The 23,482-nt window shown below is 39.3% G+C and overlaps 1 protein-coding gene and 1 long non-coding RNA gene across 2 annotated transcripts; both read right to left on the bottom strand.

Moving 5' to 3' along the window:
- Nucleotides 1-3,933: 3,933 nt before the first annotated feature.
- LOC120294953 lies at nt 3,934-4,749 on the bottom strand. Its single transcript, XR_005552309.1, has 2 exons — nt 4,197-4,749; nt 3,934-4,109 (listed from the first exon to the last, which is right to left on the bottom strand). It is a non-coding gene; the product is annotated as an uncharacterized LOC120294953 (long non-coding RNA).
- Nucleotides 4,750-6,761: 2,012 nt separating this feature from the next.
- On the bottom strand, nt 6,762-9,090 carry LOC104448637 (9-cis-epoxycarotenoid dioxygenase NCED1, chloroplastic). Its single transcript, XM_010062494.3, has one exon. The coding sequence runs from the start codon at nt 8,906-8,908 to the stop codon at nt 7,106-7,108; it is 1,803 nt and encodes a 600-aa protein (XP_010060796.1). The 5' UTR covers nt 8,909-9,090; the 3' UTR covers nt 6,762-7,105.
- Between the last annotated feature and the right edge of the window lie 14,392 nt (nt 9,091-23,482).

Genomic DNA, 23,482 nt, shown 5'->3' with positions numbered 1-23,482 from the left:
TTAGGTTCCATGTTCCTACTAGATTGTTGGATTCGAACTGTTCGTCCAACTGCCTCATTTTAGCCGTGGAGTGTCGGCAAGTGAGCAGCTGCCTTCTGTGGTTGATCCAGCATTGTAGTATCTCTTTTTGTTTTTGAGTGTGCTGTAGATTGGCTTGACCGAAAGCAGCTGCCCAACGAAGCTCGTGGGCTCGTGGGCCCGTGGGCCAACTTCAGTTGTTTTCTTTTGGTACATTGCCCGGAAAATATGTAGTTGCCTGTTAAATAGTCAACTTGATTAATCCACTTTTTGTTTCTTTCCGAGATGAGGGTCCGATTTAGTCTCTAATATCACGACCGCGATTGGAGCGTCCGCATCGCCATTTTCTCTGTAGCTTCTTCGGAAACCTGTTCAATTACCTCTTTCATACTCAAACCTCACTGATCTATCAACTTCGTCTTCTTCAGGGAAGTAGGTCCCTCGCGGCACCAAAATTGCTGATGTTCGCTCGTTGGTTTATGTGATTTTCAAATTATTTTGCCCCCTGTCAATTTGGTGTCTCTGATGCTGGATATCAGATTGACGAGGCCCTTGGGTGATGGATGGAGGCAAACGTTGGCCTAGCATTGCTTGAAATAGGGGTGAGCATGGTCCGGGTTGGTCCGGGCCACCCCCTAACCCTGACCGGCCGTCTGATGTCGGTCCTCATTTTAGGGCCCACCGAGGACCGACCCTATTGAGCCTGGGGACCAAGGACCGGACCGACCCAGGCGATGGGTTCGGTCAGGTTCCTGCGGTCAAGGACCGATCGATAATTTTTTCGTCTTATTTTTATACTCCCTATAAAAGCAAACCTACAAATTCAAATTACACATCCATTGACAATGCGACATTATGCAACTAAATTATAAATATCAATACATATTTAGCAAATTTAAGATGACACAATAGAAATTTCGTACTTGCTAACCGCTCATCGAGATATGGGACAAGATGGAAAGTTCTTGTAATCATCTATCTTTAATATTCATAATATCATATGCAAAAGCGTTTTCCTGAATTTGATCATGTAGAGTCCACTCAACCAAAAAATGAGCTTTACACTACTTGACTAGCAAATCACCGTAGCAACTACAATACTACTCTACTCTTCACAAACTTCTACCATTTGACACAAATCGAAAAGCAAAGTGCAGCTGAAATTTATTAGTAAAATACAATTAAACTATAAAAAGTTCAAAATACTTAATATAAATCATGAATATATAACTTCACATCTTGTTAATTCACTTGAACTTCTAAATACCTAAAAACAAAACAAACGACATATAATTAATACTCAACAAAAGTTTTAAATTGAAATTACTATTAGTATTATTGATAGAATATTTCAATATAATATAATATAACAGACATTTTACTTGGGTTGAATATATAGGGTTGGTGGGGTTGGACCGACCCAAAACTCTAGGACCAGAAGCACCAACCCGCACAGTGTTGGTCCTGGAATTTCAGGACCGAGGACCGACCCAGTCCCCTTGGGAACCGGACCAGGACCGGCAGGGTTGGGCCGGTCCAAGGTCGGTCTAGGGTCAACCCTAGACCGCTGCTCACCCCTAGCTTGAAAGGTCAATGTTCCTGTGTGTGGGAGTAAAACCTGCAAATGCAATCAAAGGATGGAGGGTGGTGGAGGTGGATACATGTTTCAACAACAGAAAACATACGGTAGTCTTGGCCTACAAGTGTTGATAATTGAAGGATTATGTCATCGGCAAGAATTCCTGAGACGTTAGACCTGACGTTAGGTTCCGTAATTGAACATGGGGGTCGTAAGCGTTCGTTTTTCCGGGCGCGAGGGAAGGAATGCTTGGCAGAGAATTTGAGGAGGTCGGCTGTTAGCAGCTCTGCATAAAAATTCAGAGTTCCTCACAGCCGCTACTTCACCAACAAGAATGCTTTGTTCGTAAACAATTCAATGCTGCAGATGAGTTCCAGGAAGCTGCTTATAAATCACCTGAAATTCTGGGGAGATTCCTGGCCACCAGTTGCAGTGGGACGGCATGGCTGTCCATGCTCCTCTCGTTTCGAATACCCGCAAATCCGGCTAAAGACTTGTCCATACTCTTGTTCGAAGTTCGTGAAGAATACTCTAGAGCGAAAGGAAGCTCTTATTTTATTTTATTTTTGTTAACGGGGAGGGAAATTTATACTGTCTTTACTTGCGTCAGTTGCTCGAGAGCGTGAGGTTACCGCCTCCCCCACGCTCGGGGGAGATCGGGGCACCAGTTGTGCGGTCGAAGAAGCACCCGACCACTAGGGTAACGCTCCGTTTGGTAGATGTTGAGCATCTGAATTTGCAACGTTTAGTGTGATGATATCGACTCAGTAATAGAATAAATTGTGTGGTGCATGGTCGCAATTTAGGAGTAGGACATTTAACATATTATCAAGTGACCCGTGAGTCATTTGGCTCGCCAGCTTGAGTAGACACGAAAGTGATTTACTTGTAAAAAAAGATAGAAATTGTTCGGTAACACTCCGCGCATAAGTTAGTGGTTCCCTGTAGTTTGGATGAAACGGATTCTATTTTTAAGTCAAATCATTTCATGTTCATATTCATTACGTGGCGCGGGACGTGATAAATTTAAAGATTCAAAAAAGCATGCATGTACACCGATAAGACTCTTCGTGTTTATCCTAGTTTCTGCTGCATCACCATGGCGGTGATGTTTGTGATTCACAAATCCATGTGGTGCTGGCGGCTAGGGCACATCTATAGAGACTGATCAAGTCGAGATATTGACAGAATTTGATATATTGTTGCGTGCAAATATCATTGGGCTAAAAGGTAGGTACTTCTCGTATGTGGGGAGTGAGAGATGTGAATTATGTCGCTGGTTGTGTGATCATTGGGTAAAAGCAGCTGTGCTTGGGAAACTTTTCTGGAAGCCAGTAGCGTAAAGGAAAATAGATTTAACTACCATATTTAGTGAACTCCATGCGAACCAATAGCTTAGGTTTACAGAGTTCGGTACTTGTAGTTGTCGAACAAGATCATGATTTCCATCTCTAAAGCTTGGACCAGTGAAGTAGAGACAGATGATGCTTCTCCATTGGCATGCAAATTGTCCGAAAAGCTAATGCTTGCTTGTTTCAAATCTTAGAAAGCATGGTGAATTGGTTCATTTGGGTAAGTCGATTGGTTCTCGCACTTCTCATAATAGATTGATTGACGAATAATTGCCTTATTTTATCTTATTAATTCATCTGCATATATTACATCATCCCGTTCGTCACGGTCCATGAATTGCTTAGCCTTGTCGCTGGCTTCATTCCCTTCTTTTTATTTATTTATTATATTATATACTGTATTTCCTCTTCCTCTTCCTTTTTCTCCTTCGGTTGCTTTTGACCCTTTTGAATCTCACGTGAGCAACCTAGGCAATTGTCCAACCAAAAGTCTCCTTTAATAAATGAACATATGTGGACACCTGCCGATCTGAGCACCACAAGGTGCGTCTCCCGCCCCAGCCGTTTAATATATCGTTATGCAGCTTTCCTTTGGATTTGGGTTTCCATTTCCTTCATAAAAGTTTTGATCTTTCACGTGATTGTCATGGGAATTTCTCATTTTAAAGAGAGTTAAAAGAGTTTTGATGTACATAAAAATAAAGAAGTTTGAGATTTATACCTCTGGATTCAATCGATAAAATAGACTATTCGATATGTGTAAATCAACGTATCTAGAAGAACAAAGCTAAAAAGCATGTATCTTAGGAAATCATACATTTTCGGAGTTGTTTTTCTGTAATTTTGACCAGATATTCATCTGAATATGACTATATTAGGGTTTCGCCACGTCTCTTGGTTGCTTGTGTGCAAAGTTATGATCATCCATGTTTATCATGTGCCATACCTGCAAAGTAAAACCCTAGGGTCCAGGATACTACACGATTACCAGCAGAAACACCAACGTCAAGTCCCTTTCCATTTTTTTCAACTGGTCCTTTTTTCCACAACCATCTCCTGATCTTGTCTTTTCTTAAGAAAAAAGTGGGGGAAGCAATGGGAGAGTCGTCGTCTCTCCATCTTTTGATCAATCACGCCGGAACAAATCCAAGGAAACCAACCTAAAGTGGAAGAAAAGAGAATTACACTGTTTTCCTAGGAACAAAATAATGATGTGTCTGGTTACACCTGTAAGAACGCTAGTGCACCTGGCCAGAAAAAGGAACGATAACGCTTGTTGCTTCCAAGATTATAGAGCCAAAGAAGAAGGGCCACCATGAACGACCTACCACTATATTAGGGAAGTGGGTACATGGATGGGGAGGGATATTCCACTTTTGGTTAAAAAAGTTATGCTTGTCATTCATTCCTCATCCTCAGCTTCACCAAGCAAACTTCTAGGAACCTCTCCATTAATGGAAGCCTCGAGTGTTGATATTGACCCCACCAGGATGCAACTTGAAAGATGTGGGTTCCTGAGCAAAGGAAGTTCCATGGTGAGCAATGACGAAGAATCTGTGGATGCCTGAAGATGTGATGGACCCTTTTGAATCGACTCTCCAATGTCCAGCGTTGATCACCATAGAGTGGAGTTCCATTCCTTAAGACCTCCCCAAGAAAAGGACAAGTACAAAGCAAGATGCATTAAATTTGTAGTAGAATAATCTTTTGATGCATAGCTTACTTACCATCAACCACTTGGGGGCATAATCACATTCTCTACGCCACTTTTCCTTAGGGGAAAAAAAGGAAAGTCGAGAAATGGATGTTGGTCCATTGAATTGAAATAAGGCAAAAGATTCTCTCTTTATTTGGTGGAATAGATTTTCACAACTAACTATTCATCATTACGATTAAGCCAAATGGCTTGTAACACGTGTTGTGTTCGAAAATCAATCACATCAAAATTATTTCAAAAGCAATCTATGTAAGATTATTTCGAAAGCGATATATTTAGATATTCGATAAAGAAGAACGGGGCATTTTTCGAGGAAGCATTGAAAAATAATACTTGAGATATTATTTCAAGAAATTCATTTATAAAGTGAAGTGGTGATTTTTTATTTGGACTTGAATATGACTAACTTATTTTGAACATTGATCTATAATCTACCATATTATTTGGTAAATTGAGTTTGTGCATCAAGATTCATATATATATATATATATATATATATATATATATATTATCACATATAGAGCATTACACAATTATGATATAGCCAGGAAGACGATCTTCAAAGTGGACCCAAATCCATGTTTACTTTGTCAAGAAAAGAGGAAAAAGGAAGAGGAGACAGTTATTGGGTCAAATCAATCTTTTCTAAAAAGAAGAACACAATGCCGCCCATCAGTCCACTCCGATGTTGGCTCGTATGAGGACACTGTGCTTCCTCATTGGCAGTTGACGAAATCTAATATTTTGGAATGCCCACCAATCACGCTTTTATTTTTTTAACCAAAAAATTTCATTCATTTATTATGGTCAAACACGAGAGAATAATGGACACTTTCAAAGGAAGCAAATCCCCAAAGAACTGTTAAAAAACGAAATTTATCTCAACACCAAAACATAATCCAATGGGAAGAATCATCGGTAATAGTCACACGCTGAGATTTTCCTTTCTGAAAACTACGACTTTTTAGCGTCCTACATAGTATCGCAACACGGAAACGATGACGACGACAACAACAACAAGAACAACGTATTGAACTACTGTAAATCGAACCTTTTAACAAACTCTCTGATTTAGATTTAGATTGAAAAAGAACCCAAATTTAGATCTATACTTAAATCAGGAGAGGAGAGCTTCCACAAAATCTCGGAGAAGTCATAAAATCAGGTCTTGAGCATCCCGTTGGCTGAACTTGTGACGACATTCTCACGATATTTTCAGTTGCAAATAGATTTATTCACCACACCGAACAAGTAAAAGCAACAAGAATGAATGAAAAGAAGATGCCAAACAAGGTGAAAAATGACTCCCAAATTAGACCAGGGAAGAAAAAACAGTAAATCAAGGCCTAGAAAAGAAAGGCACAGCAAGGCAGGCTCTTAGCTTTAGTTGAAATTGAGAGCCTGTAGGTGAAGTGTCTTTGAGGGAGAGACTTCTGGGGGAGAGAGAGGATTGTCAACAAAGAGATTAGGACAGGAACTGAAAGCACGTAGATGAAATTTCTTTAAGAGAGGGGGTTGCCGACAGAGTGATAAGAGTTTTATTTTATTTTTATAAAATGCTTGCCCTTTTTAGTACTTCAAGTCCAATGTCTGTCCCAGTCATGATCTATTGTCAATCTGTAATAGTAGGCATTGAATCTTATAGGAATTCATCAGATGTTCACATGATCAATTACTGTAATCAGTATATTAGTACGATAAATCTGATTGGCAATAGTCAGTGCAGGACTTCAATCCTCTCTTTTAGATAAATCAGACCAAATTTGGTTGCTGCCGTGCTGTTTTTGCATGAGTGGAGGATCTGTCTTAGCATGGAAACTTAAGGAGCTACGCACCCTTCCTTTTGTCATTGGAACATGATTGGTTAATTCACTATTCTTTTGTCCAAATCAAGAAAAGTTCGATTGGCATATTCCATATGGCATAACCCTCAATGTATTCAGAAGATACTTTATGGGACAGCCACGATGAAATATGCATCTGATATATGCAGGACCCGCATGACGATGGAAATTTAGGAAATTAAGCTATGAAATGAGAGGAGAGCAGAACAGAGCAGAAGAGCAAGACCGAGAGACAAGAGTCAAGAAAGAGATGTACAAAATATGGTCACGTGCTTGTAACGTTTTTATTACACAAATACACGAAAACAGAGAGAAAAACAGAGCAGCGAGAGAATAAGCAGAAACCAGCTGAGCTCTCAGTCCTACCAAACTGAAACTATTCTCAAAGCTACGAGCTTGGTTCCTCAAAATCTCTCGCTCTCGCCCAAGGGAGAAAGACAAGTTTCGAACAAGTTGCGAATAACATCAACAAAAATAGATAGATGCTACTCTGTGACTGTGAGGAAGATTCCCGGGGACGTATATGCAAATCATCCCTCTGTAAAATCCTCCTCACTTACTCCCCTAATCATTGCGGTTTGATCGTAATTCAATCTCAAGCCTGCTTCGCCAGATCCTCGGCGCTGATGAACGTCCCGTGGAACCCGTAGGGGACTCGCGACGGGAGCTGGACCGTCGCCTCCAGCTCCAGAGTCGCGGCGTTCACGATCTGTAGCTCCGACCTCCACTCCTTCTCGTCGTGCACGAACGCCAACACGTACCCGTCATCCTCTCCGCTCCCTGAACTCGCCTCCCTCGGCAGGAACAGGGGCTCGCCGCCGTACCTCTGCTCTCCGTACATGAACTTGCGGACTTGCCCTGTCGCCAGGTCCACCTTCGCAAATCCTGACACCTTTGGCCATGGCTCGGCCAGGGCCAGGTACGCGAACCGGGTTTTCCTCCCGAGCCTGTTCCGGTTCACCATTCCCGCCTCCAGGTTCACTTGCTCACTCTCGTCGCGTATGATGGGACGCCGCGTCGACTTGCCAGTCTTCAGATTGAGCCTGATCTCGGACAAGACGCTCTTCAGGCTCTCGTCCTGCTCGTTGAAGATCGAGTCCGGCGGCGTCATGCACGAGCCGATCACGACGACCTCGTCGCTCTCCGGCTCTTCCCAGGCGTTCCAGAGGTGGAAGCAGAAGCAATCCGGCACGTCGATCCACCGGATTCCAGATGCATCGCTCGCATACTTGTCCATGATTCCAAACCTCGACGTTTTAGCCTTGTCATAGATCACCGGAGATCCTCCGCGGACCATCTCGTTCAGCTTGAACACCACCTGCTGGTCTGGGATCACCACGAACTGCTCGGTGATCGCGAAGTCGTGCATCATTGTCGGCTCCGCAAGGGGGATCTCAACGTCGGGTGACTTCCTCCCGTCAGGCGAGAAGCGGAAGTACTTGAGGTAGGGCTTCCGGACGACGTCGTAGCTGAGGGCGAAGAGTTCGCCTGAGACAGGGTCGACCTTCGGGTGGGCGATCATCGTGGAGTCCAGCTGGCCGCCGAAGTCGTAGCGACCGATGGTGTTGAGGTCGCTGTCGGCAGTGACGCGGACGCGGTAGGGCAAGTCGTCCTCTGACATGGCGAGCAGGCGGCCGTTGAAATAGACGAGGCCTGCGTTGGCAACTCCGATGCCGTGGCCGTGGTCGAGGAGACCGCAGGCCCCACGCGCGTAGAAGAGAAGGAGCCTGGCGATGCCAAAGTGGCCATGGAGCTCGCCGATGGCCTTGGGGAAGATCGGGCGGCCGAGGTCCCGCTCCTGGACAAAGCGGTGCGTCTTGGTGAAGCGGCAGGCGTAGCTGGCGGAGCCGTCGGCGAGATGAACGGCGTGGATCATGCCGTCGCCGTCGAACAAGTGGTGGCCGGCAACCGGCTGATAGAGCGGGTTGGCCCCGTTCCGCACGTACACGCCTCGGATGCAGTCGGGGATCTGGCCAGCCACAGGGAGCGAGTGAAGGACGGGCTGCTCGGGCACGGGAGCGAAGTTGCCCGAGATTTGGACCTGCGGGTCGGACGTCTTGGGGAGGGGCTGCTCGAGCTCGCGGGAGACGAGGGCGTCCTCGACGGCCTCTAACGCCATGGACGCGAATTTCTGCAACAAGTTCCATCGTACCGGAGCTTGTTTGCCGCGAGGCTTTGAAGTGGAGGGAGGAGCGGCAACGGCGGTCGTTGACGGTTGGAAAGTCAATGGTTTCTTGGGGAGGAGGAGCTTGGGGGGCGTTTGGAGAGAGCAAGTGATTCTGCTGGGCTTTTTCCTGGGCCCGTTCAAGCCCAATTCAACCGAAGGTGAAGAAGAAGGCATGGATGGGATTGGAGGAGAGGAGTGATGGATCCATGTGGCTGCTGCGACTGGAGTCATGCCTTCGATGAGTGCACGAATTAGGCAGAGAGAAGGATGAGAGACTCTTCAGTTGGGTTGGTGGGTGATGAAGCTTTGAAGTTATATTGGTTGCTTCTGTTTGGTTATGGAGGATTTGACGAGAGAGAGAGAGAGAGAAGAGAAGAGAGAGAGAGAGAGAGAGAGAGAGAGAGAGAGAGAGAGAGAGAGTGAGTGAGTGAGTGAGGAGTGAATTGGAGAGAGGAGGGCACGTATATATAGGGGGGGAGAGAGAGGGTAGAGAGACGAACCGGAAATTAGGGTCCACCTCAAAAAACAAGGAAGGGCAAGACCACGTGTAACATTAAATAAAAATGGACAAAAGAAAGAAGAAACGAAAAGAGGTGAGAACATGGAAGCTTCATCAGTTGTCGACACGGCCGTCGACCACCATCTTTCCCTCGCTCGATGCAACATCTTGTAGGACTCCAAACTGCATTCGGACACCATTGTTCTAACAATTGTCGATGGAGTTTGATCACTAAAACGGTGACGAAGGTATTAAATGAAGACGTGATTTATTATTTAAATATTTTAATAGAGATTAAGTCCTTCAAAAATGATTTACACCTCCTAGGAGATGATCATCTCCGGTCGTTATTTTCTCATCTCCTTTTGACGACAGAGATCCCTTGGTCCCCGTTCTCCTTTGTGGACCGACCGACAATCGATAAAATAGCTTAAATCTGTGGTACACTAAGTGAAACGGGACTGTAATCTTCCACTCATGAGCTAAGTGATGTATCCCCTCCTTTCATACTTATTACCAGAAGTATCTTATAATAAATTGATTTACGTGTCGTCGGATGTCTGAACCGCTCTTAAAGGTGTGAAGACTTCAGTTTTATATTTTATCTTCATGAGAGATTAGAGCAACAACACCCTTAAAGAAATTGTTGAACGCCTCTCAACTAGAAGACACATCATCCACTCACTGATTGATCCATATTTCTTTTTTATCCTTTCCCCACTCGGATCGAATTAATTTATCATTTAAGCGTTCCTTCTCAGCCAATCAGTTTATGGTGGGGTATCCTATCTTTAAGAAGGTGTTATTTTATTTATTTATTTATTATTATTTTTTTAGCTTTTGTTATGTCTAAGAGGTTGACGATGAATTTTCGCATTCATATGTACATATCGATTCCTTCATCACTGGATGCGCATCTTCACAAATCATGAGATAAAAATATTTTGACAAAATCTTAATGATTTCTTATACAAGTAGAGTCAAATCGACATATAAAGAGGGGAAAACTCTTGTACAACTCATTAAGTGATGGTTTCACCTGATAGCTACAATTTTTAAATTTTCTTACTGATCAACAGAATACATCCATCATTATTTGAATCAACTTCTTATGAATGATATATGTTCGCTTCTTCTTACAAAATTCCAGAGCGGCCATTTTTTACAAAGATCCTCCTCATGTGCTCAAATCATGGTCGTCGACCATATTTATCTTTAGCAGCTTAATAACTTCATAATGCTTTCCAATACTAAAAAGGACCAAGACCGACGAGCTTGCTTTTGAAAGCATGGGGCAGTGTATAACACACGGTCGATGCAGATCACCTGGGGATCGAAGGCCGTTTACTCGCGCATACATGTGACATATATGAGAGATATTGTTTAGCCGTCTGTTGTAGTGGGGTGATATCATTGGGCAGGTGATGATAATGATGAACCCATGATCCCGTGATAAGTGGGAGATTTCACACGATTTAGGACTTTATTTCACATCCATCATTTTAGTCAAAGCAAATGCATGTGGCTTATCATATTGAATCGAGATATCTCATAATTTAGAGACTACTCGGTTAGGGTTGCAAAAATAAAAATGATAATGATAGAACATGAACTTTGATATGATGTATAATGTAATCCATAAATTTTTAATTTTTTTAATATAATTCATGGACTTTTGGTATTTGTTCAATGTAGTCTCTAAACTACAATGTAGGCCTTCCATTAATTTAAGATAAGAATAACGTTGAACAATTTCGTATAATTTAGAAACTAACTTGAACATGTATCAAAAGTTCAGAGATTACATTGAACAAATTTAAAATTTAGAAACCACATTAGAAAATTAAAAGTTGAGGAACTACATTGTACATTGCACCAAAATTCAGAAACAAATTATGTCATTTTCCCAAAAATAAATTTTAAGACTATATAAATAATTGGCTGATGGTATAGACATATGTATGGAAGATATTGACAGCACCATCCGATCCTATCAGATTGGATCACTTAGATCACACACTATCATTACTAAAGTGCTTCTTCTGGGTGTGATTCTTGATTCCAGCAGAGCTTGTGCAGAAAGAGAAATTACGCGGACATTGACTCAATAATTCAAGGTTCGAAATATGACAAAACTCGGGTTATGGTACCACTAAAACTACAAAGGTCGGTGGGACGGCGGATGATAATCAAATTTATAGACTATAGAAAGAGAGATATATGTATTTGCACAATTCCCAGCGGAGTAGCCATACATGTATATGCTAATTACAAGAAGGCGGTCCACTTTGCTTCCGCAAGGATGGTGCAGAAGCCCTTCATGTGCAGATATTTTGTGCCCTCTTGCACGCATAATTCTCATGGACTCACGTGTCCACATGGCGCCTCACATGGTTTTTCATTCTTTAATTATTTTTGCTACCCTCAAAGATTTGCTATCTCCATCATTGTCAACCTCGACCTGTTTGCATCTCAAGTTATCCTCGTCTCGTCTCACTTTGCTTATTGTTCATGTTTGATTAACAAGTCCCTCAGCCGGCGGTTATATTATATTGTTGTTGATTTGATTTCTGACTTTCAACCTTCTCAACAGTCAACACCCATTAATTATCGATCGGGTTCGAGAGATATGCCGTGGTGGTAATCGGACTTCATGTGTAATCAGTGAGAGGGTAGGAACTAGTCGGTATATAATATAAATAGCAGATTCTCTTCTTTCTTTCTCAAGTGCATGTTGAGCATGTTCTTTAGTCTACTTCATCATACCGATTAAATAGAATATATGCTGCATGGGATTCTTTTTATTTCTTTCAATCATATATTTTCCCCCTCCATGATACTCCGTGATGGGTTCTCATGTTTTAGGGTTTTACTTTGTTATCTGAAAATGCTCGAGTGCCTTCTTCTGCAAAAACGAATAAATATTGCGATTGGCAATGATTGCCGTCCATCATGTGCAGAGGACCATAACATTTGACCGCAATATTTTTGTCATGCGAAATCAAAGGTCAAGTGGCCATATGCCGGCCAAAAGTGCAGAATTTCTCATCTCTTGCATTAGTCTCAACTTGGCCTCGTTGTGCTTTTAATAATGATTTCTACACCCCTAGAGCATGGAACCTTCACTGGTTATGCTCGACATACAAGTCTCGATCTTCGCAAAATCGACTGAATGATTCGAAGACCAACCGACTCCACCTGAAAAAACTGCCAACTGCCGTGTAGGAGCCCATCGAATCTGCTCTCTGCTCATTCGAACCATCTTGAAGTACTGATAATAATATAAAACTTTTCGAAAAAGTTATGCCTAACATGGGAAGGCTACATGCTCCAAGAAAGCTATGCATGGGGACCCTTCTTTGTTTAACTGATGTTCATTTTCTTTTCTTTTTACGATTTCCGTTTTCTTTGTTTAACTGTGTATTTATTTCTGTTTGCATTGTGCATGCATGCAATCCCCGATAAAAACAGAGAAAAGGTCAATGAGTTTTGCGTAGGTTTGGAGAGCTCAGATGATCATGTGCCCACATCGAAGTTCGACTCTTCTATAGAGAGAGAGAGAGAGAGAGAGAGAGAGGGCAGGTTAAACATAACATAAGAATGGCCCATTCGGCGGATGGGCATGAGATGGGAGGCACATGGAAGCATCATGTGAAAGCAAGGGCTAAATGTGGAAGTATGAACTAATTTTCAAAGAGAGAGAGAGAGAGAGAGAGAGAGAGAAGAATGTGGGGTCTCGCATCTTGACCTCCATGAACAAAGTTCTTGAGATTCAGCGTTAAAAGAAGGCGAGAGAGACTCAACAAGAAGATAGACAACCTCAAGTCTAACGCGTCCGGTTTCTAAGACATGGCGCATGATATAGCACCTGAAAAAATGATCACATCGGCCCTGCGGAAACACAATTTTCCTCAGGCGATAGATCCGATTATTCATAAAACGCATGAAGGGCATGATAGGATGTTCTGAGTTAAAGGTAAGATGAGCACCGAAGGAAACTTATGGTGGATAATTAGATCTTCTGGGAGGCAAGCTGGATGATTTCTAGCCGGTGTATCTCAAATACGCCGTGCAGGACTACTGAATTTGCCCATGGCGCAACACCTAAAAAATCATCACTCCTCGATCACGCGAGACTAATTCCCTTCTATATAGGAACTTTGCACATTGATATCCCTCTTTGACGACTATTACCGAAATAATATACTTCACAGAATCTTGTTAGCTAGTGCCCAGGGACAGTTTTGACCACAGTTCTAGAAAAATATGTTGATTTCATTGTATTGACTACAGCTAGCATGAAGGAGATAATACGCTGAAAATATCAATCTTTATTTTTTAGGTCAAAATCTTGTTTTTGGCTGAGGATTGCTATTCGGGATATTATCGAATGTATCTATATTTAAATATCCTATCGAATGGTAAATATTTACTAGAGATTTCCAATTCAAAACTTTAAATTATTAAGTAGATTAACTCCTATCAATCAGGAAAAAAGAGAGGAAGTAGACTAGCTCCTAATTAGGGTAGGCCAAAAATGCTTGTATGTGTTTCAAACATGGAAAAGTATAAAAAAAGTTATAACCTATTGCATTAATACTAATTTAGTTCTAAATTTTTTAATTGAATCAATTTAATTCTAAAACTTTTTATATCGGTACCAATTTAGTTAATCTAGCCAACTTTGACCGATTAGCACTGATGTGGATGCCAACCATTCGGCTACCATTGATGTGGCAATTTTTAATAATTTATTTAATTTTTTTTTTTTTTTCAATTTTTCTCTTCCTTTTTCCTTTTTCTTTTTCCCTCTTCTTCCTCCTTGGATCCCCATAGTGGCCGGTGAGGGTTGTGGCCCTCACCCGGCCTTGCCTAGGGCCGCAGGTGAGGCGGCTTCACCTAGGGTGGCGGGTGGCAAGGCCAGGGCAAGGCTAGTTGCCCAAATCTGGGTGAAGCCGCCTCACTTGGGCCTTGGCGAGGCCAGGCGAAGGCCATGACCCTCGTTGATGATTGGCGAGCCTCACCAGCCACTATGGGGATCCAAGGAGAAAGAAGAGTAAAAAAAAAAGGAAAAAAGAAAAAGGAACAAGAAAAAAAAATTGAAAAAAAATGTAAACAAGGATCGGTTTTTTAGCAAGGTACGGAATGTATCGTAAAATATTCAATATGATTCTACAATATCTAGTTTCGTTCAAGTAACGGATTCTAGCCAATTGAAAGGATCTTCGATCAATCCACGATCATTTTGATTCCATTAGTAATGAGGATTCGGAATATCACACATTGATCAATCAAAGAAAAAATATCTTTTATTCAAATAGAGTATAATCAGTTCTATCATGAATTAGTTAATGATTATGAATAAACGAACTAATAAAAAAACGAGTTTTTTTTTTATTGCGCCCGTTTTGGTATGGACCATCCTATTATTTCTATCAAAATAAAGTAATGTATTAACTAATTTAAAAACTGCTACGTCAACATTGGCCAACCAGTCAATGTCCATGTTAGCGCCGGCCAACTAAAATTAGTTGGATGGATTGAATTGGTATCGATATGAAAAAAATTTAGAACTAAATTGGTCCAACTAAAATGTTTAAAACTGATTTGATACCAATATAATATGTTTAAGACTTTTTTGGTATTTTTCCGTTGCAAACAAATGATGTAATAATAAAATATTTCCAATAAAAAAGCTAGTTGTTTTTAAAATTATATCACAAGTTTTATTAGTAAGTAGACCCTTTATTTTTAAAAGAAAGATTTCTGCATTATATTAGAAAAATAGAATAGAAAGGAAGAGATGGTGCGAGGGGCTAACGGATGACCAGACTGGAACACATGGACTTGAGGGTCATTTTCGTATGGCTTTTTGGTCGGCGGGGCCGACCTACACTTGACCCAGTTGACATTGACTGGGCATTAGTGGGACTAATCTAACATTATATAATTATACATAGTTGCATATCAATTACAACCTAGCTAGTTAATTATGAATTACATCAAATATATCTTTTTCTTTCATTTTAGCCAAGCAATGTATGCATTAAGCTAAAAAGGAAATATTTTTCTGTGACAATAAGGGTTTTGATTATATATTTTGCTCTACCGTAATTTTAATCATTCCATTGACAGATAGAAACACACCCTTTACTTTTAGAGAAAGCTTAATTTGAATAGATATTGGGGAAAAAAGGGATAGGTGTTAATCTTTCTTATGGTGATGGATAGTATGTAGTGCATAAATTATAATATAGGCCAGACTCTATTGATAATTTATTTTTTGGATGTCGCATTACCACTGGCCATGCCTCTTTTTGGGCTGCTATATGCAACCTTTCTTGGCAGAACGGGACTTGACAGGATAATCTCCAATAGGCCTTGAAGTTTTTCTCTGGTAATGAATTCTTTCAATGCATTGCTTGCTTCTCTTTTGGAGCTCTTTGCCATATGATCTAGAAAATGCGGAACAATATTCTCTTTCAGGAACAAGCTTTGGTTATTCCGGCCTTGAAGAACCACCTCGTCAAAGTCGTCAAGGACAAAGCCTTGACTTTTAGTAACGTTGCGGACACTTCAAGAAATAGGAGGATTCAACGTAACTGGGGAATTGATCCGTCCATTTCTCTCCTGTATTGTCCGATATTTCCCTGTAATTTGGGTTTGTTGTTGCCACTGCTTTCACCATTTCTTGTTATTCATGTGCAGTGTTTTTGGGGGAGTTAGGTTCTCCCTTTGCTTAGTCTGAGGGTTGCCATTGTTTCTCTCTCCCTCTTTTCTTTTCTCAGCACCCTTCCACTCGGGTTGACTTGTCTATCCTCCTGAGTGCAAGTTTTGGTGCCGAGTCTTTTGCTATATAGCTTCTTGGTTAAAAGTCAATATATATCTTATATTTACAAAAAAAAAAATTATAATATATACATAGTTATTATATGGTGGATGCGCTTTCATTAATTTTGTCTACCTTGTCCACAAAATAATAACATTCTGCGTTTTATCACTGAAACTTGTCGAGTCCACTTGGTTTCAGTGTGGGGATGTGGTCCGATTTGATGTAGTAGACATTACAACATGTTGTTCTTAGATGTAGAGGATGTTTGGTCGGAGCATGTCTCCCGAGACACTTATTAAAGGCTTAAAGCACACAGAGAGAGCGTGATTTAACCACCAGGGCCAAAAGCAGTATGGTAAAGCATTTAGATCTCCATTTTTTATTTTCTATTTTTAAAATTAAATTACCCACCAGTCATAACGTCCGGGCTTCCTTTTGATGTTTTATATCTTTTTGTGTTTGATTTTAGGGATTATAATAGAAATTCGATGATCTTATTTGATTTCTAGAACTTATTAAAATAGCTCAGATCAGATTAGATTAGATTACCCTTTGAATATTCATTTTCCCAATTTATCTCTACGTAGTTGTTTCCCAGTTTGGATTCTTCTCTTTAGGGTTTTTAGTTGCAAGTATTGCTCCTCTATTCATGCAAAGATAGCTTGTCCTTTGAACATTGATAAAATCGAGAGTTCTTTTTGTGTGCGTGTGCGTGTGTTAGGCTTCATGTGTGCGCTCTGGATGAACGAGCTTGCAAGTTTTGGTTGAGTCTTTCTTGTTTTCGCTACGTTCCATTAAAGCCTAGAGAAAAAGGACAAAATAGTCCTAGAGAACATAAATTTGGAAACAATTCTGTAGATCACGCATGGGATTTTTTGCCCGAAGGAACATTTTGCGTGAATCATCTTGAAAGTGAGGGACACTTATGTTTTATTGATCACGTGAAGCAACACTAATGCATGATAGATTCGTAAACCTAGTCCATGTGAGGAAATTCCTTTGTTAGCTCGCTAGAAAGGTCTTGAACGATGTTACAATGAAGCCGTCCAAGACGTATCACATTCACAGAATCTCACTAGGACTTCAATATTAATGGTCCAAAATAGTGCACACCACCAGAAATCGTGTCACCTTTTCAACTACCCACCTGATGAATTGAGGAATCTGCTGCACTACCTAAAACCTATCTCTTTTTGCTTTTGATCGCAGGCTTTTGATCGATTTGATGAAACCCAAGACGTGTAGTGGACGTTCCAAGTCTCGTGGGGCTTATCTGATGGATTAAACGCTGTTGTGTCATTATGAAATAGTACATGCATCAGTTCCATGTAGACCTTCTTTGATTCTCACTTTGAACAAGATTAGATTAGGGCTACCGTTCTCCATCGTGTCAAACTTAGATTAGTTTAATTGTTATTCAATCCCGGTGCAGTATTAGGTACTGTACAAGATATTTCATTCTTGGACCATCCTATTTGAGATTTATTTAACAAAAATTGATGGAATTGGACCTAAAAAAGCCATTCAGGTTTATTATCGATTATGTATCAGTGGGAACATAAAGATAAAATAGTTAATTAAGTATCGGATTGACCAAATTGAACAAATGATAGGTCAAGATCATGTTGTTCATTGGGAATTGAGGAGGGGAGAATGAGCAGATATTGAACGATTAATTTCTGTTTCTTGTTATCGAGGGATTCCTCAATTCATGGGACACAAACCTCACATGTGGAGTTCAACAAGTTTATATTGTGGGACTAAGATGAACATTTTGTAACTAACGGCTTAGGAGAATTCTAAGTAAGCACGCATGTCACTTTGTTAAATAAACAATGTGAAAATATCCACAGGAGCGAAACATCGCCCTTGGTCAATTCGATATAGCAATTGTTCGTGGTCCATTAAAGAGGACAATGCTTTATCGCGTTCCGTTTGTCTCTTGCAATGGACCAATCCCAAGAGACCGTGTATGCCGGACAAATGCTCATTATGATCCGCTTAAAATAAATAAGATTAATTGAAAGCAAGAATGGTTACGGCAAATCGTTCAAATTACAAGTGTCCTAAGAACATCCCACGATGCCTACACTAAGAATGGCTCCCACACGCAATAACATGAACCTATTGCATAATGACATGCTGTCTTTGCTGGCGCCGCCTCACCGTTTCGTCACCTTCTTCGTCATGACCGCGTGGACCATTGAATTTTCTTAATGATCCAACTAACTTCTATTTAATAAGCCATTTAAGGCTACAAAAACAATGAAAGATAAGTCTGGTAAGCCAACGTCGACTCAAAAAGAGTAGAACAAAACTTAATATACACTACTACAAATCCAGGTTCATGTGCGTACAAATAGTCGCAATCAAAATATACAGGTGCTCCAAAATGTAGGGCAGGAGGAGGATCCATCCAACAAATCTATAAGAAAATAGATCATCTTACCACTCAACTTGATATTGGAACAACAAGATTCAACGAACTTGAAATATTTGCATGCATTAAATAAAGATGAGCAACTATATTAGCTTTCTACCATGATATAATACAAATGAAATAACCTATCAAGTGACGTGTAATTATTCATTCAAATGCAAAAATATGATATATAATATAATGATGCAGCAATTACCATATAGTATCTCACACACACACATATATATATATATATATAATTGAGTATTTAGCCCTATTCTACTCTAGGTAAGATTCATCTCAAGTAACGAGGTATTGTTACCATTAATTCATGAGGGATGGAATCATGAACTCATCTAGCCATGTCCTAGTTAATTCATCATGGATATGCTCATCACCAGTAATGATAAATACACAACTATACACTCTTATGATGATGATGATCATCATCATCATCATCATCTCATAGCTGGCTACTCAAGCCATGTTATAAATTACATATGTAAGTCATAGGCCTGTCACATGTAAGAAGTCATTGAACCTTGTGCCCCACAACCATTTAGAGACCCTGTCTTAGGTAATAGAACATATATATTTTTCCTAGGTCTTATACACAACTCATGTAGGTGAGTTCGCTGTTTAGCAAATAGGCCGTGACATAGCTGCTTAGTACATGGCATTATTTACGCACAATTCATTACGACATTAGAAATGCCACGTGTATTTGGGTAACCACAATTGCAAATAATAACAAACTAATTTCTTGGCATTTCTCGTGTACAAATTGGCACTCAAATAATTACATACCTTTCAGCATATAAACCTTCGTCCTCTTTTCATCATGCCATCATCATTTAATATAAGATTTATGTGAATGAAATTCATATATCGTTTAAATTAATTTAACTTTACGAGATCAATTCTTCTATAACTTAGGTGATTCGTATAATTTTGATTACCAACCTTGCCATGATTAAATTCACCTTAACCATTAGAAAAATTGAAACTAATTTCCCATAATTCCAGATTTTCCAAATTACATAATTGCCCCAATAATATTTATCATTTTATAGTTTTTAACATTCACTTAATTAAGCCATATTAATTACATTAAGTACGTAAGGCTAAGACAAATGACTATTTCATTTACACTATAGACATGCCTCGTTTCAAACGAGGGTGATTTCATTTTTCTCTTTTCTTACTTTCACTCTTAAAGATTAAACCAAGTTTAAGTGATATGTCATGGATGATGTCTTTTATATTAAACTATCACGGTCTCTTGGTTTAATTTAAAAGGTTCTCTTCTTGCTTAGGATATTTTTGAATGATTATAAAAAAAAATAATATTTATTTCAACGTGGATGGAAAAATGCGAAAATGGTAAAACTAGGCCTAAATGTGGCTTTTAAGTAATTTTAAGAAATCTAGGTGAAAATTTGTAAATTTGTATAAATGAGAGGGCTCTTTCAACAAATTTATTTTATAGTCTTAAGTATTAACTAGTCGGTTATTAGATTAGATCAATTAAAGGAAATCAAACCGGTTAAAGATAACTAATTTTGAAACTTTAAGCGCAAAGTAGTAATTTCATAAAGTTAGAGAACCAATATGCTAAACCTAAAATTTTTGGGGCTAATCATAGAATTAGAAACCTTATGATGATAGATAGTTAATATATTCTCAGAAATAATTTTTTAATTTAGACAATTTATCTGACTAGTCACAATTTGAGTTACTTGCACAATTAATTTTAAAAGTATGCCGTTTTGGTAAGTTTATAAACTCGGAGGCATGCCTATAGTGTAAATAAAATATTAATATCTCTCAAATAACAAATGAATGGACTTAGGTATTTAATTAATTAATATAGCTTGATCAAGAGAAGATTGGAAGTTAGGGGTAAAAATTGTACAATGATAAACTTTATAGGGGCAGTTATGCAATTTTGGATACATTGAACTATAGAAAATTAGTTTTAATATTTGATAATTATAATGAATTTATAAAGGCACGACCTTACATATGAAAATTATAGGATGAGTTGTGTACAAGACTTTAGGAAAAATCCCGATGTACTACATTTTAAGATGGGCCTCTACAGAATTGTAGGGACATAATGTCCAATTATATCTTATATGCGATGGGCTCGAGGCTCTCATTCGGGAAATATGATATGGCTTGAATAGTCGGTTAAGAGATAACCATCATCATAAGAGTATAGAGTGTTGTATTTATCGTCACTAATGTAGGGTAGACTCGTGATGGATGGCCTCGGACATGGTTAGATGAGTTTATGATTTTGTGGCCCATGAGTTGGTGGCGATGATGCTTCGTTAGTTAAGATGACCTCAAGCCACTGATGAGTAGGTTTAGATATTCACCTGTGAATGAGCTAGTATGTGACCATCATGCTTGCATTAAAATTTATGTTACTTTTATTTTCATTTGCATATCATGTTAAGAAGCTAATATCTACTCATTTTCATTTTATATATGCAAATATTTTAAACTTGTATTGAATTCATGTTATAGAATTTGAATAGTGGGTTGAGTGATAATATGATTTACTACATTAGACCTTGCAATTTCATTTATCGGGCTTCATCTCACACCTTTATTTTACAAATTCGTGAGGATGGATCCTTCTCCCACCCTACATATCTATCATGTGTGACCATCAGTCTTTCGTTGGATTTGGTTTTGCAGTAGAATAAATTAGGTTCAGCTCTATGTTTTAAGTCTAACACCACGTTATCACAACTTTCCTCTTATCACTTTGTCGCATGGTATAGTTATATTAATGGCAATGGTGGGGCTACTGAGAGGGTTTGATGGTCCACCAATTTTGATGATAAGGGTGATGTAATGGTGCTTGAAGTTATAAACCCTCCGGTAGGGTCATAGTTTGTATATGGTATAGGCAAATGTTTCTTCATATGTAAATACGGTGATGCTAGGAAATCCTAACCTCGTACGCAAGACTTATGTAATGTCTTATGTTTTCCTTTGGATGTTTGTATTCATACAACCATTACTAATATTATTGTGAATGTACATATTCATCTACGTCTATATGTATGCATATACATTTATGCATATTCTTATATGTAATATTGATATAGGAATGGACATATGTTACACATGACATTATAGGGCATCACATTAAATTGGCGTGGTGGCAGTCACCCGCCTCAGATTTGAGGTTAGCGATGGCATCCAAAGAAGAAGCGGAGGTGTGCGTGATGGAGAGGGAGACGTGGTGGTGGAAGTGTTGAGTTGAATAAGCCTCTCAAGTGAGGTGGAGAGAGTATGGGTGGGAGTTGGGCAGGTTAACTCCCCAAATAAAGTGGCAATTTCTTAAATATGTATGGGTGAGTGATGCATTTTCAAATTTAATCTAAAAATGTAGATGGAAATTGTAAGTTTTGAAATATGAAGAGAGTATTTAACATGGGAAGTATAGTTGAACATGGTTTTCATAATTTTTCCTATGTGATAATCCTAGTTCTAGCCCTCAATAACTAATATAAATTGGGGGTAAAAAACCTACTAGCTGTGGCTACACTGCTCCCGATTTCGATGAATCAAATAAAAGGTAGAACCAATCTAGAATAGAGATGACCAATATACCTTCATTTATCAGGAAGACATTATAACCACAGAATATCTACTCTCCATTAATAGAGCTTATGGGTAGATTTTCAAAACAAAGGCTTTTCGTAAATCTAACCCATCATCACGACAATTTCAACCGATAGAGTATTCTAACTGTATATTTATTATATTGTTTCAAACCTAAGGTTTTTCCCCATAATCAAGGGCTTTTAAGATAATATCATTTATCAAATTTTGTGTATGGTTGAAATTAATTAAAGCATAATACATCTTTATAATGGTTGATTGCACATGTTATGATCGTGTGATCAATTTGCTATTACTTTACACCACACAAATCCACACCTTTGTGATTTATTTTATAAAAATATAGTTTATATCTGGGCTAATAGATACTTCTTAATTTTTCTGTGTGACTCCTTGGAAATTCATTCAGCATTGGACTATTATCAACTCATATGGTTTGAGATGAACCCGGGGAAGAAAAATCTTAAAGACATGGCACTTGCGATGAGTTTTCGAAAATTGGGCTTAAACAGATCCTCTCAAAATTGTGAAGGATTTAGAGGCCCATATTAGAGATTGCTTTTAGGTTTCGGCTCAAATATTATGGGCTAAAGAGCAGCTGGGCGAAATCATAGAGAAGGCGAGGGAGGACTCAAATTTTGGTCATCTAGCTAGCTGGTGATGGAAGCTTCCGTGTCACACATCTCTTTATGATCACTTCGCCCATTGAAATTTTGTAGTAGAATATAGTTTTCTTTTGGAGTTATTATACGGTCCATTGCCAGTGAACCTGAATTTCACATTTCACCTTTGATACATTATATTTAAAAATGATTGGTCCAAAATCTACTGCACTTAATTGAATCATAAACATTTTCACAATTTTAATTGAGTCTATTTAGTTGATCTTGGCTGTAAATTACTAACATGAACGTCAGCCATTTTATGTAACACATTCGGTGTTGATGTGGATAATTTCAAAAAATTTCATTCTTTCTTTATTATTATTTGTTTTTTACCGTGGTAGATGAGGATCACCTGGCTTTTGCTGGCCACTAGACAAGGTCAATTTTTGATGAATGACTTTTTTTCCCTTTAAAAAATTTATCATTGCTCCCATCTCATAAATAGATAGATTCAATTAATCCAAACCAACTTATTTTGTACATGTCGTGAGATCAATTATCTTTGTGTGAAGAAGTATTCTTAGTTCAGATGGACCTAGCTACATGAAGTCTTGAATAATTTTAATCAGGTACTATCCATTGCATAAAATCTGTATAACTAAGCATCACTCACCTTAAATGCCCAGCCTTCTCCTCCGGACTGACAACTTGACATTTCATCGGGGGCATGAAAGCAGGTGTTTACATGAATCCCAAGCCCGAAATAGGGAGCGAAGCACGCGCTTTATTAAGTGTGGCTGGTCTT

This window comes from Eucalyptus grandis, chromosome 6 (assembly GCF_016545825.1).
Source record: "Eucalyptus grandis isolate ANBG69807.140 chromosome 6, ASM1654582v1, whole genome shotgun sequence".
In the NCBI taxonomy this organism is placed as follows: Eukaryota; Viridiplantae; Streptophyta; class Magnoliopsida; order Myrtales; family Myrtaceae; genus Eucalyptus; species Eucalyptus grandis.
This window is presented reverse-complemented; position numbering and strand designations above follow the sequence as displayed.

What these genes read in the sequence shown, in the direction of transcription:
- LOC104448637 (XM_010062494.3), bottom strand. Translation starts at nt 8,908, where the DNA reads ATGACTCCAGTCGCAGCAGCCACATGGATCCATCACTCCTCTCCTCCA.